We start from the raw sequence: 13,808 nt of genomic DNA on the forward strand, positions 1-13,808 counted from the left end.
GATGGGTTTTTAAAAAAACTCGATCTACTCTCCTCAGGGTGACCTCAGCCTACACGTGCCATTCCACCATCCTCACCGGCCTCCCAACTTTCCAACGCCACCGCCCAATCCGTCACCAGCACGGCACACGCCTAAGCATGGATCTCACGCGCCGGCGCGTGTTCCTCACACCCCAAGTAGTAGACGACTCCACCATCACCACCGGCCTCCAAGCTCGCCTCCGCCTCCATGAGATCTGCCTTTTGCACAGCATCTGCCGAAGCGTGAGCTCCATGCGCCTGAGCGTGGTACTCACACGTTGGCACGTCCGCTCCTCCTCCATCACCGTCACCCCTTCTGGTTGTTGGGTTTTGTGTTGCTTTTTCACTTGTTTTTTCTTTTCTGTATTTTTCTTTGTTTCCATGTATTACTTGTTTTTTTGTTTGGGTTTTGTGGGTTTTAGTTTCCATCTGTTTATATTGTTTAATTTTGTAGAGGAGACTAGTGCTTCTGGAGACAGTACTCCCTTTTTAGTAGTTCCAGATCTGGATCTTACTTGTGCCTGTCCTATATCGACTTCCCTTAGGTGGTCGATGTTCTTTGCTGGGAGTGCAGATGGGTTTGGACCTCATGGGGTTCTTACACCTGTAATTAGGGTTTGTAAGCCTCATGAAGTTTATGACTCTTCCTGTACTCTTTTTGCCTAAAAAACCACTATATGCGGCCCTTTTGAGAGGACCGGGCTAATTATTTGGCCCATTTCCTACTTCGTTACTGTTACCTGCATTGGTAATTTCTGTGTTTAGGTCTATTGTAAGGGAGTCCACCCATTTTCGGTATTTTGATCACTTGTAACTCTTTCCCTAATTGATTAGAAAAAAAATAATAATAACAATAAAAAGTACCCTCTTACCAAAAGGCTCATTTTTCTTCCTTAGCAATATGCAAATAAAAATAACTGTACGGATTTGGTTGTATTGAGGCTTATTATGAAATTGTCCAATTTTTTTTTTAGATTTTTTATTATTATTATTATTATTATTTTTAATCGCCCCTTTTCATTTTCCTGATATTTGCTTAGGAAAAAAAAAAACATATAATATATATATACATTAATACATAGAGAGAGAGAGAGAGAGAGAGAGAGAGAAAAGACATGTCATATAGGCTATAGCCAAGCCAACACCCGTAATACAATGTAATACATTTAGACCCTCTTTCGTTATGCATGTAATCTCCTTTCTTTCTTCTATTGCTTCTGAGATGATACAACAAAATACACTCAATTGTCCATTCATGATGCAGATTCACCTGCCCCCAACCATAGTTTTGGACCAAGAGAGAAGCATGGATGAAGAGTGGGGCTTCCGAGTATCTTCAAGTGTTGGGTGTGATGAAGACCCTAAATTTCGTGGAATGGATTTCATTTTTCGGAGCAAATATGCATCCGTATCCTCACTTTCAACCTCCTCCGCCACCTCATTGTTCCCCTCCAACACTTTCACTACCTGTCTAATTGTTGGCCTGGAACTTGGGTTAGGGTACCAACAAGCCCAAGTGAAGCACCCTGTCCACTTCTTCTTCATCAAACTCCCCTCCAGCCTTCAATCTCATCAACGGCATTCATTAATTGCCCTTGTACCATCAATAGCCATGCCCAATCTACCAAAGGTGGCTTCCCTTCCTCTATAGGCCTCCCACACGACTTCTAAAATTAAGACACCAAATCCGAACACATCAGTTTGAGCCGATGCCCGTCCGCTCCTAATCACTTCCGGCGCCAAATATCCAACGGTCCCGACCACCTTAGTCGTGTTAGGCACTTGACTATGGTCGTGCATTCGGGCTAATCCGAAATCCCCTAGCCTTCCATTCATATCCTTGTCAAGTAACACATTGCTAGCCTTAATGTCCCTGTGTAGGACTTTGGCATCCCACCCCTCATGTAAGTACAAGACTGCAAAAGCTACATCTTTTAAAATCCTTATCCTGTCTTCACAGCTTAACATCTTCCTGTCATCACATTCAAACACCCACTTGTCCAAACTCCCATTTTCCATATACTCATAAACCAACAAGAAGTTGCCCTTGTCTCTCTTGCACCACCCTCTCGACCCCACCAAACTTCTATGCTTCAATCTCCCAAGGCTTGAAATTTCAGCCAAAAATTCTCTCATCCCATCATTTTCATGCGACATGCATTTCACTGCAATCTCTGCCCCTCCTGCTAAAACACCCTTATAGACCTTCCCATTCCCTCCGGTTCCGATCACATTTTCTTCTGAGAAATCTCTTGTCGCCGCCTCAAGTTCTATATAAGTCATTCTGTGTGGCCAATACTCCAATTCCCATTCTTCCATTTCCTCTCTCTCCCTAACTCCCCTTCGCTTCCTCTTGATCAAAAACAGAGCAAACAGAGCACAAAGACAGACACCGCAGAAACTTCCCACTGTGAATCCTGCAATAAACCATTTGGATCGAAATATAGAACCCTTTGGAAGAACAAACGATGGCAAACCTGTGGTAACCAACTCTTCGCTTAACGAAAAGTTGGAATTACTAAAGCTCCAAGCCAAAATCTTGTGGCTTTCAACTAACTGTCCGGTGCCACTAGTAAAGCCAACATACATTTCATCCTCAAAAACATCAGAAAGATCAATAGAAACATTCAACAAAGGCTTCAGAGGTCTTTTCATGCCTGCCAGAGCCACAGTAACATTAATCAAAGAATCTGAATAATCAATCCAAACTTGGTAATTTTCACCGCTATTCAGCTTCAATTCCTTGAACGACTTCTCATCATCAGCATTGCTGCCGTTGTCGGGCCAGTACCCAGTATCATGTGATGCATTTGAATTGAGGAAGTTCATGTCGATTCCAACATGGTTGGCACTTATGTCATCGAATTCTTCGTTCTTAAACACATCAAACTCGACACCAAAGACATGGTTATTGGGATTCCCATTGTTGGTGAAGCTGAGAAGGCCTAGATAATGAGCTGGGTCCGCGCCTTCGATGCACTTAACGGGCACAAAAATGAAAACTATGCCATACCCAGCAGGAGGAGTTTTCGTGTAAGGAACCATCGAGAAGATGAAAGAAGTTGAGAAAGGATACACATAAGAAGAGTTTGGGTTTTTAGCGGGGATCTTTTCTTGGTAAGTTGCCCGGCCGATTGAGAAATATGTTTTGTTAGTGAGCGTTAGAATATGAGATTCAACGTCGGCCAGGCCATAGAGTAACTTATCGGAGGAGTTGAAGCCATTGAAGACGAAATCAACCGCCGATATGGATTGGAAGAATAGGAAAACCGGCAGCAGAAAGCATAGTAGAAGAGGCTGTTGGTGTTTATGCTCCTCCATGGGGGATAATAGCTAGAAAACTGGAAAGAGAAATGAGCAGATGGTGTTGGATTGGATGAGGAGTTATTGAAGTTTCTTGGTCACCTTGTAGATATTCATTGCATTTGATTTCTTTCGTCCCAAGGCAGGTAGCCGGGTTGTTATCTATCAACATTTTCATAGCAGAGTTATCAACTGCAGCGAATGGAGAAAAAAATGGCATTGAGAAGAGAGAGAATGAGATCGAGTTTAGAAAAGTCAAAGAAGGGCTACAGAATTGCATGGTTTTGTCTTGGTAATTGGCGTGCCATATTCTCCAAAATACAATCCACTGAATCCAGAATTAATCTCCTGATTGTTTTTAGCCAATCCTCACCTGCACGCATTCTCCAAGATATCACAGAATAATTTAAGTCGGAAGAGGAATGGTCTTCAGAAGACAAGGAAAAGGGTGGCCACAAGTAATCTTAAGAAGCCATCACGATTGGGATGTGTTTAGATTATGAAGGTGAATGAATGCAACTGGTAAGCCCACGTGTGAAAGACTTGAAGCCTTGCACATCTAGAAAGACGCCTTGTGTGTTTGGAAAGACAAAGGGAACAGATGCGACAGTCCATGAGTTCAGCGTGGTTTTAAGACTAATTGGAATTGAGTATTCCATTAAGAAGGATAATATTTACTTACTGAAAATAGAGGAGTTAGAAATATAATAATTATTTCATTAGGAAAATTCCTAGGCCATGGGTGGCGTTGTCAAATATGGGGAGGGTGCCTAGATAAAAGTTAAGGGCTTATTTGGGAAGACAATTCTTCCCAATTCTTCCCAATTCTTCTCAATTTACATGTATATACAAACACACAGAAGAAACAGCCAAAATGAAGCCACTTTCCTCACTCTATATGTATTCTTTTGTTATGGTTAATTGTCCATATTCAAATATCATCCACAGCATCAAGGATTGAAAAATTCACATCCACTCATTTCCTCTGTTTTCTCAGCTTTCTTGTAACTTGTGCTAGAAACAATGTACCCAGATACCATCTTCTTATCGATTTGGAATAATGACGATGTTCAGTAACTCTTTTATCTTTCCTCTCCTTAAAATAGCAAATGTACAGCATCTTAAGAACCCAACTAGAAACCTCAACTGTCAAAGCAGAAGGCAACATACTGCAGTTTACATGTTATGGGGAAGAAAGGGTTTTATATGCTAACTTGATTCTAGACTAATTAGAACATATGCAAGCTATATACAGAGGACCAAGCCAGCACCAAGGTAACTCTATCATGTACCAAGAAATTTCCTATTTGCTCAAAACCAGAGTATAGGTTTGCTGTAAGTAGGATTTTACATCAACTGGTGCTCAAAACCAGAGTCATTTGCAGCCCCGAAAAACATGATGTTCATAAGATGGGGCCACTATTACATCAATCAAGTTGTATGAGAGTGAGATGAGAGTTAAGTATTTCGCGTTACTCTGTTCATCAAATCCGTCAGGTCTAGAACATGTTCTGCTTATTTTACTTGTAATTGGTAGTTTTATCCATTTGAGCAAGGAGCCTTAAAGTTAAGCCATTTATGAAGAAATCAATGATAACAATTTATAATTTTCCATTGTTTGTCAATGAAATACAAAAACAAATTTCGGTCTCCATCCATCAGTCATCACAATGAAAAGGGAAACTTTTGCAGCGAAATGTCAATGGTGCTAGAATATAGAGTTCATAACATGCTTTGAAGCGACTTCATAAGCGAAATGGTTAAAGAATTTTATCACAAAGCGTCAAGTTGTGGATTCAATATCAAAGAAATTACGAATTTACTATGATAATTCGGCAACAATTTTTTGGGGTCCACTTAAGTATATTTACTACCTTTTTTCTTTATACTTTCTCAATTATGGGATACAACACTCATAATAGTATATATTCTTATATGTAAATTCAAACCATACAATTAACATTACAAAGTATAAAACAAACTCCTCTATATAAATGAATGGAAAGGTTTTGACTATTTAAACTATTCTCTCAATATTCACCAAATGAATATTTTTCTTTTTCCTGAGTACAGTAAATCCAAAAGGTTTTAGACTATTTGCCAACGTTTGGAAGACAATCCTCAAGTATTTTTGAGCAAATTTCCTTTGCTTCTGAGCTGATAGAAAAAATGACCCTCAGTTCTCCATTCATGATCCAGCTTCACCTCCCCTCCGCCATAGAATTGGACCAAGAGAAAGACATGGATGAAGAGTGGGACTGCCGAATATCTTCAAATGTTGGGTGTGATGAAGACCCAAAATCTCGTGGAATCTCAGACCACCGACCCATAGGTTTCATTTTTCGGAGCAAGTATACATCCATATCCTCACTTTCAACCTCGTCCAACACCTCATTATTCCCCTCCAACACTTTTACTACTTGTCTCATGGTTGGCCGGGAACTTGGGTCAGGGTAAGCACACAACAAGCCCAAGTGAAGCACCCTGCCCACTTCTTCCTCATCAAACTCGCCTCTAGCCTTCAATCTCTCATCAAGAGCATTCAATAATTGCCCTTGTCCCATCAATTGCCATGCCCAATCTACCAAAGCTGGCTTCCCTACTTCTATAGGCCTCCTCCCACACATGACCTCTAAAATCAAGACACCAAATCCAAATACATCGGTTTGAGCCGATGCCCGTCCGCTCCTAATCACTTCCGGCGCCAAATATCCAACGGTCCCGACCACCCTTGTCGTGTTAGGCACTTGTCCATGGCCGTGCATTCGGGCTAATCCGAAATCCCCTAGCCTTCCATTCATATCCTTGTCAAGTAACACATTGCTGGCCTTAATGTCCCTATGAAGGACTTTGGCTTCCCACCCCTCATGTAAGTACAAGACTGCAAAAGCTACATCTTTCAAAATCCTTATCCTGTCTTCACAGCTCAACATCTTCCTGTCATCACATTCAAACACCCATTTGTCCAAACTCCCATTTTCCATATACTCATAAACCAAAAAGAAGTTTCCCTTGTCTCTCTTGCACCACCCTCTCAACCCCACCAAACTTCTATGCTTCAATCTTCCAAGGCTTGAAATTTCAGCCAAAAACTCTCTCACCCCATCATTTTCATGCGAAATGCATTTCACTGCAATCTCTGCCCCTCCTGCTAAAACACCCTTATAGACCTTCCCATTCCCTCCGGTTCCGATCACATTTTCTTCTGAGAAATCTCTTGTGGCCGCCTCAATTTCTATGAAAGTTATTCTGTGTGGCCAATACTCCAATTCCCATTCTTCCATTTCCTCTCTCTCCCTAACTCCCCTTTGCTTCCTCTTGATCAAAAACAGAGCAAACAGAGCACAAAGACAGACACCGCAGAAACCTCCCACTGTGATTCCTGCAATAAACCCTTTTGATCGAAATATTGAATCCTTTGGAAGAACAAACGATGGCAAACCTGTGGTAACCAACTCTTCGCTTATCGAAAAGTTGGAATTACTAAAGCTCCAAGCCAAAATCTTGTGGCTTTCAACTAACTGTCCGGTACTACTAGTAAAGCCAACATACATTTCATCCTCAAAAACCTCAGAAAGATCAAGAGAAACATTGAACAAAGGCTTCCCAGGTCTTTTCATGCCTGCCAGAGCCACAGTAACATTAATCAAAGAATCTGAATAGTCAATCCAAACTTGGTAATTTTCACCGCTATTCAGCTTCAATTCCTTGAACGACTTCTCATCATCAGCATTGCTGCTGTTGTCGGGCCAGTACCCGGTATTGTGTGATGCATTTGATTTGAGGGAGTTCATGTCGATTCCAACATGGTTGGCGCTTATGTCATCAAATTCTTCGTTCTTAAACACATCAAACTCGACACCGAAGACATGGTTATCGGGATTCCCATTGTTGGTGAAGCTGAGAAGGCCTAGATAATGAGCTGGGTCCGCGCCTTCGATGCCCTTAACGGGCACAAAAATGAAAACTATGCCATACCCAGCAGGAGGAGTTTTCGTGTAAGGAACCATCGAGAAGATGAAAGAAGTTGAGAAAGGATACACATAAGAAGAGTTTGGGTTTTTAGTGGGGATCTTTTCTGGGTAAAGAGCACGACCGATTGAGTAGTATGTTCTGTTAGTGAGCGTTAGAATACGAGATTCAACGTCGGCCAGGCCATAGAGCAACATATCGGAGGAGTTGAAGCCATTGAAGACGAAATCAACAGCCGATATGGATTGAAAGAAGAGGAAAACGGGCAGCAGAAAGCAGAGTAGGAGAGGCTGTTGGTCTTTATGCTTCTTCATGGGGGGTGATCGCTAGAAAAGTAAAACAGAGAATGAATGGAACAGAGATGAGCAGGTGAATCTGGGAAAAGAAAAGGAAATGTTGGATGAGGAGTTAATAATGAACTAATTGCTTGGTCAACTTTCAGATATTCATTGGGTTGTTATCTATCTACATTTTCGTAGAAGATTTATCAAGTGAAGTGAATGAAAAACAAAAAAAAACAAAAAAAAAAAAAAAAAAAAAAGAACCGCACCCAGATAGGCATGGGAAAAGAATGAGAACTGGCATCTTACTCGATCTGGGAAAGGTTTGTTGGAGTTTAGTGTCTAGAAGAGTCAAAGAAGGGCTACAGAAGAGCCAATGAAAGTCTTTGTAACTCTCCAAGATAAATTTGACTTCACACACAGAACTAGCTAGAAGTCCGAAGAGGATGAGGGCATAGTTTGAAAGAGAAGTGCATAATTTGAAAGAGAAGGCAAGGAAAAGGGTAGCCATCACTCATTCATTGTGGTGGGTAAAGAGATAAGGCTATGTTAAAAAAATTTAATTTCCCCCCTCTCGTGTGGCTACTATGGAGCAATGTCATCATTTATATGATCCAACGGTCAAATTTTGTTTTGAGATCAAGACCGTCCATCTTTGACCTCGTACTGGCGCCACATTTTGCGAATATTAGCGATGCCCAACGACTTGAAGCCTTGCGTGTTTAGAAAGACGAAGGGGACAGGAGCGACGGTCCAAGAGTTCAACGTGGTAGTCGAAGAGTCGTTGTAAATGCCTTAAAAAAGCATCACGTGGTTGAAAGATGACAATTTTTTAAGCGATTTTAATTAAATAAGTTACGTAAAGGTTGAGCAATATAGTCTTATTGTTGGGTGGTTTGGGTATCTCTCGACCCCAAAAACTATCTCAAGAGATGAATGTTTTTCCTTTTACTTATAAGATGACCATCAACTCCTCCCACAATCGATGTGAGATAACCCCAATACTCTCTCTTTCACACATCAAGCCTGGGTCAGAGTAGAAATAACTCGTTTCTTCTGTGGACGAATGGACCGAGACTTGTTGGTTGAACCTGAGCTCTGATACCAACACATACCAATGTTGGACGGTCTTGAGCCTCTCTCAACTCCAAAAACTAGCTCAAGATATGAGATTTTTCCTCACACTTATAAGATGACTACTAGCTCTTGCACAATCGATGTGAGATAACTCCAACACTTATACACATGTTAAATTACCAGTTTTTTTTAAAGTTTAAGCTAATATGAAGAGATAAATTTAATCACTTAATCATTGCTTTTAACACTCCCCTCACTTGTGGGTTCAAACTTCATTTTAATAGGTGAGACCTAACAAGTGAAATATTTAATTTAAATGAGGAATGAATTAACGGAGTCAAAGTTTGATTCCAGTCTTTTGGCTCTGATACCATATTAAATTATCAGTTATACTAAAAGTTTAAGCTAAAAAAATAAAAAAAAAATAAAAAAAAAAATTAATCACTTAACAATGCATGCCTCAACACGCAAATACGAATTACCATCTATAACCCCATTCACTAGCAATTTAAGGAACACTGACTAAACAATATTCAATGAATAAAGACAGTTGTTTAAGGGGCATTCTAGAAACAAGAAGGATAAAGCCAACGTGGGGCTCATTTGGACGTGACTCATCTGCAGTTGCAAGAATGGAAGGAGTGGAATATATATTGTTTAATGGGCCAAGAGTTAAGCATACCTTGTATTTTAACGTCACTTTAGTTCTTAGAAGTTGTTGAATTGTTTTGTTCTTTTACTTGTTAGGAGAATAATGGGCTTCTCCAACAACCTTCTAATCGTTGTAATTATTATCAATTCTAGTAGTTTATCTGCATTCATTCTCTAATTCGTTATTATTGGGTGGTTGTCTTGATAGATTCAAGATCCACTCATAATTGTTTGGATCATGCTGTGGTCACAAGGGCCCAACTCACTTTGAACTCAAATAATCCATTCACAATCATGGTAGCAAATGGAGGCAAGCTACAGAGTGAAGGTTCTTGCAAAGTAGTTTCCATATGCATGCAAGAACATTGGTAGCATGCACTCAGATTTGTTGATTTTTCCTTTGGGGGGATGTGATGTGGTCTTAGGCATAGAGTGTATGACAACATTAGGATTCATTCTTTGGGATTTCTTGCAGCTCACTATGTAGTTTCAAGTAGGAGGAGAAAGGAGATAGCTTTTAGGAATGACACCTTTTAAAGGGATTTCTCTGCTGATAATGACTCTCACTAGGGCTCGTTTGGTTTGCGGAATGCGTATTCCATTAAGAAAGGGAATAGTTATTACTGAGAATAGAAAATGTTGAAATAGAATAATTATTTCAATTCTCTAGTTTGGTAGCAACACATATTTCATAATTGAAATTGAAATAAAATTACTAAAAGCCCATTTGATTTCTAATTTTTTTCAAATCTCAAATTAAAAAAAAAAAAAAATTGTTCAACGTGTGATGGCCGGCCACCCCCAGGGCTATCGGGGGTGGCCTTGGCCACCTCGGTGAGATTCCGGGGTGGCGTGTGCCATCGGGGTGGCTAGGCCACCTCAGAGGGCTTCGATAGTCCATCACGAGGCCCTCCGGGGGTGGCAGCGTCACCCCCAGGGCCTTTTGTAGGTGGCTGGCCATCAATTGGGGTCTATTCCATGAGAATAGTCATTCCATTTTAAGGGCCTATTCCGCAAACTAAACGGGCCTTAAATCTTCCCTAGACCAAGACCCAAATCCCCAAATGGACTATCTACTAAGAAAATTTGCAGAGCCTAAAGGCCTTCAACCTCATAGGAACCATGATCACAGAATCATCACAATTAGACCCCATAGTTATCCCTTTTTTCCAGAAGGAAGAGATAGAGAAGTTGGTAAGGGAAATGTTGCAGACTGGAATCATAAAACCCTGTCAGAGCCCCTTTTTCTTCTTCGCTGCTGTTAGTGAGGAAAGCATATGGAAATTGGAGGTTTTTTATTGACTATCAGGCCTTAAAACAGTGAGACAGTTGAAGATATACATGGAAGACCAAACCAGCACCAAGGTAAGTATATCAAGCATGTGCCAAACATGTTACATATGACTCAATTATAGGGAACAGACATCTTATTTCTCTAACATTGGATTTGTTCCTACTCTCAGTTCGATTCTTCAAATTCTTCAAATGGACCACAAACAATTCAAGTCCTTCAACCACTAATGTTAAGAGGAGGGAATTGATCCAATCTAACTAATAAAATAACCTTTAATCAAATGCAAGTGAATGAAAATAACCACAAAAAGAACCTGCATTTCAAGAAATGTCATTGGTATTCAAGCATGCAACTGGTGCTCAAAACCAGAGTCAATTGCAGCATGCCAAAATGAATAGTGTAGGATCACTTTATTCTTCTTTCTTTTTGCAGGGAAAGAAAACAAACCTAATTAATCTAAATATGCCTATTAATAGCTCCGATATTAATTGTTAGGACGAGAATATGCTAATATGCTTTAGTTCACTTAGTTATATTAACAACTATTTTTCTTTATAAGACATAAAAATTACACATGCACTCACATTTTAGTGTCTATATCATTTCTTACCTATAAATTCAAGAGTACAGTTAACACTACAAAGTATAAATGGATACAAACTCCTCTATTTTAGTGTCTCGATCCATACCGTCTTCTTGGTCAGAGTGATAAAGCATGCCGCAACTTACCAAATGAATATTTGCCAACGTTTGGAAGTCAATACCCAAGCATTTTTGAGGAAATCTTCCGTTGCTTCTGAGATGACAGATTCATCTGCCCTCCGCCATAGTATTGGACCAAGAGAAAGACATGGATGAAGACTTGAACTGCCGAATATCTTCAAATGTTGGGTGTGATGAAGACCCAAAATTTTGTGGAATCTCAGACCACCTACCCATGGATTTCATTCTTTGGAGCAAATATGCTTTCATATCCTCACTTTCAACCTCATCCTCCACCTCTTTGTTCCCCTCCAACACTTTCACTACTTGTCTCATTGTTGGGCGGGAACTTGGGTCAGGGTAAGCACACAACAAGCCCAAGTGAAGCACCCTGTCCACTTCTTCCACATCAAACTCGCCTCGTCCCTTCAATCTCTCATCAAGGGCATTCATTAATTGCCCTTGTCCCATCAATAGCCATGCCCAATCTACCAAAGGTGGCTTCCCTTCCTCTATAGGCCTCCTCCCACACATGACTTCTAAAATCAAGACACCAAATCCGAACACATCAGTTTGAGCCGATGCCCGCCCACTGCTAACCACTTCTGGTGCCAAATATCCAACGGTCCCGACCACCCTAGTCGTGTTAGGCACTTGACTATGGTCATGCATTCGGGCTAATCCGAAATCCCCTAGCCTTCCGTTCATGTCCTTGTCAAGTAACACATTGCTGGCTTTAATGTCCCTATGTAGGACTTTTGCTTCCCACCCCTCATGTAAGTAAAAGACTGCTGAAGCCACATCTTTCAAAATCCTTATTCTGTCTTCACAGCTCAACATCTTCCTGTCATCACATTCAAACACCCACTTGTCCAAACTCCCATTTTCCATATAGTCGTAAACCAAAAAGAAGTTCCCCATGTCTCTCTTGCACCACCCTCTCAACCCCACCAAACTTCTATGCTTCAATCTCCCAAGGCTTGAAATTTCAGCCAAAAATTCTCTCATCCCATCATTTTCATGTGAAATGCATTTCACTGCAATCTCTGCCCCTCCTGCTAAAACACCTTTATAGACCGTCCCATTCCCTCCACATCCAATCGCATTTTGTTCTGAGAATTCTCTTGTGGCCGCATCAATTTCTTGATAAGACATTCTGTGTGGCCAATACTCCAATTCCCATTCTTCCATTTCCTCTCTCTCTCTAGCTCTCCTTCGCTTTCCCTTGATAAAAAACAGAGCAAACAGAGCACAAAGACCAACAACGAAGAAACCTCCCACTGTGATTCCTGCAATAAACCCTTTCGATCGAAATATTGAACCCTTTGGAAGAATAAACGATGGCAGACCGGTGGTAACCAAATTTTCACTTAACGAAAAGTTTGAATTACTAAAGCTCCAAGCCAAAATCTTGTTACTTTGAATTAACCTTCCGGTAGCACTAGTAAAGCCAACATACATTTTATCCTCAAAAACCTCAGAAAGATTAAGAGAAACATTCAACAAAGGCTTCCGAGGCCTTTTCATGCCTGCCGGAGCCATAGTAACATTAATCAAAGAATCTGAATAGTCAATCCAAACTTGGTAATTTTCACCACTATTCAGCATCAATTCCTTGAATGACTTCTCATCATCAGCCTTGCTGCTGTTGTCGCTTCTTTGGCCGTCGGGCCAGTACCCGGCATCGTGTGAGGCATTTGATGTGAGGGAGTTCACGTCGATTCCAACATGGTTGGCGCTTATGTCATCGAATTCTTCGTTCTTAAACACATCAAACTCGACACCAAAGACATGGTCATTGGCATTCCCGTTGCTGGTAAAGTTGAAAAGGCCTTGATATTGAGCTGACTTGGAGCCTTCGATTTCAGTATCGGGCACAAAAATGAAAACCATGCCATTCCCAGGAGGAATATTCTTGTAAGGAATCATCGAGAAGATGAAAGAAGTTGAGAAAGGATACACGTAAGAAGAATTTGGATTTCTTGCCTGGATCTTTTCTGGGTAAAAAGCACGACCGGTTGAGAAATTTGTGTTGTTAATGAGCGTTAGAACACGAGATTCAACGGTGGCCAGGCCATAGAGTAACATATCGGAGGAGTTGAAGCCATTAAAAACGAAATCAACAGCCGATATGGATTGGAAGAAGAGTAAAACGGGCAGCAGAAAGCACAGCAGGAGAGGCGGTTGGTGTTTATTCTTCTTCATGGGGGATAGCTAAGAAAAATGAAACAGAGAATGAATGGAAGAGAGATGAGCTGCTGATCAGGAGTTATTGAACTTTCTTGGTCAAATTTTATTAGATATTAGTTGGGTTTGATTTTTTTTCGTCACAAGGCAGGTAGCCGGGTGGCTATCTTTCAACATTTTCATAGAAGATTTATCAAATGGAAGAAGACTTTGAACTGGTTGCTTGACTCAATAAATATATTCAAGCATTTCCTGATTGTTTTTAGCCAATCTGCATTCTCCATAAAAAATAAAAAATTAAATTAAATTAAATTAAAAAAT

General features: G+C 40.6%; 1 protein-coding gene and 2 pseudogenes across 1 annotated transcript; all 3 read right to left on the reverse strand.

Annotated features, from left to right (window-relative positions):
- Positions 1 to 1,286: 1,286 nt before the first annotated feature.
- LOC132172958 (L-type lectin-domain containing receptor kinase VII.1 pseudogene) lies at positions 1,287 to 3,341 on the reverse strand (annotated as a pseudogene).
- Positions 3,342 to 5,348: 2,007 nt separating this feature from the next.
- Positions 5,349 to 7,967, reverse strand: LOC132171046 (L-type lectin-domain containing receptor kinase VII.1 pseudogene; annotated as a pseudogene).
- A 3,314-nt stretch (positions 7,968 to 11,281) lies between these two features.
- LOC132172557 (L-type lectin-domain containing receptor kinase VII.1-like) lies at positions 11,282 to 13,518 on the reverse strand. The gene has a single exon (XM_088511000.1). The coding sequence runs from the start codon at positions 13,503 to 13,505 to the stop codon at positions 11,409 to 11,411; it is 2,097 nt and encodes a 698-aa protein (XP_088367126.1). The 5' UTR covers positions 13,506 to 13,518; the 3' UTR covers positions 11,282 to 11,408.
- Between the last annotated feature and the right edge of the window lie 290 nt (positions 13,519 to 13,808).

The sequence above is a fragment of the Corylus avellana genome, chromosome 1, assembly GCF_965113065.1.
Source record: "Corylus avellana chromosome 1, dhCorAvel1.hap1.2, whole genome shotgun sequence".
NCBI classification, from domain to species: Eukaryota; Viridiplantae; Streptophyta; class Magnoliopsida; order Fagales; family Betulaceae; genus Corylus; species Corylus avellana.

Excerpts from the sequence above, each read along its gene's own strand:
- LOC132172557 (XM_088511000.1), bottom strand. The coding sequence starts at position 13,505 with ATGAAGAAGAATAAACACCAACCGCCTCTCCTGCTGTGCTTTCTGCTG.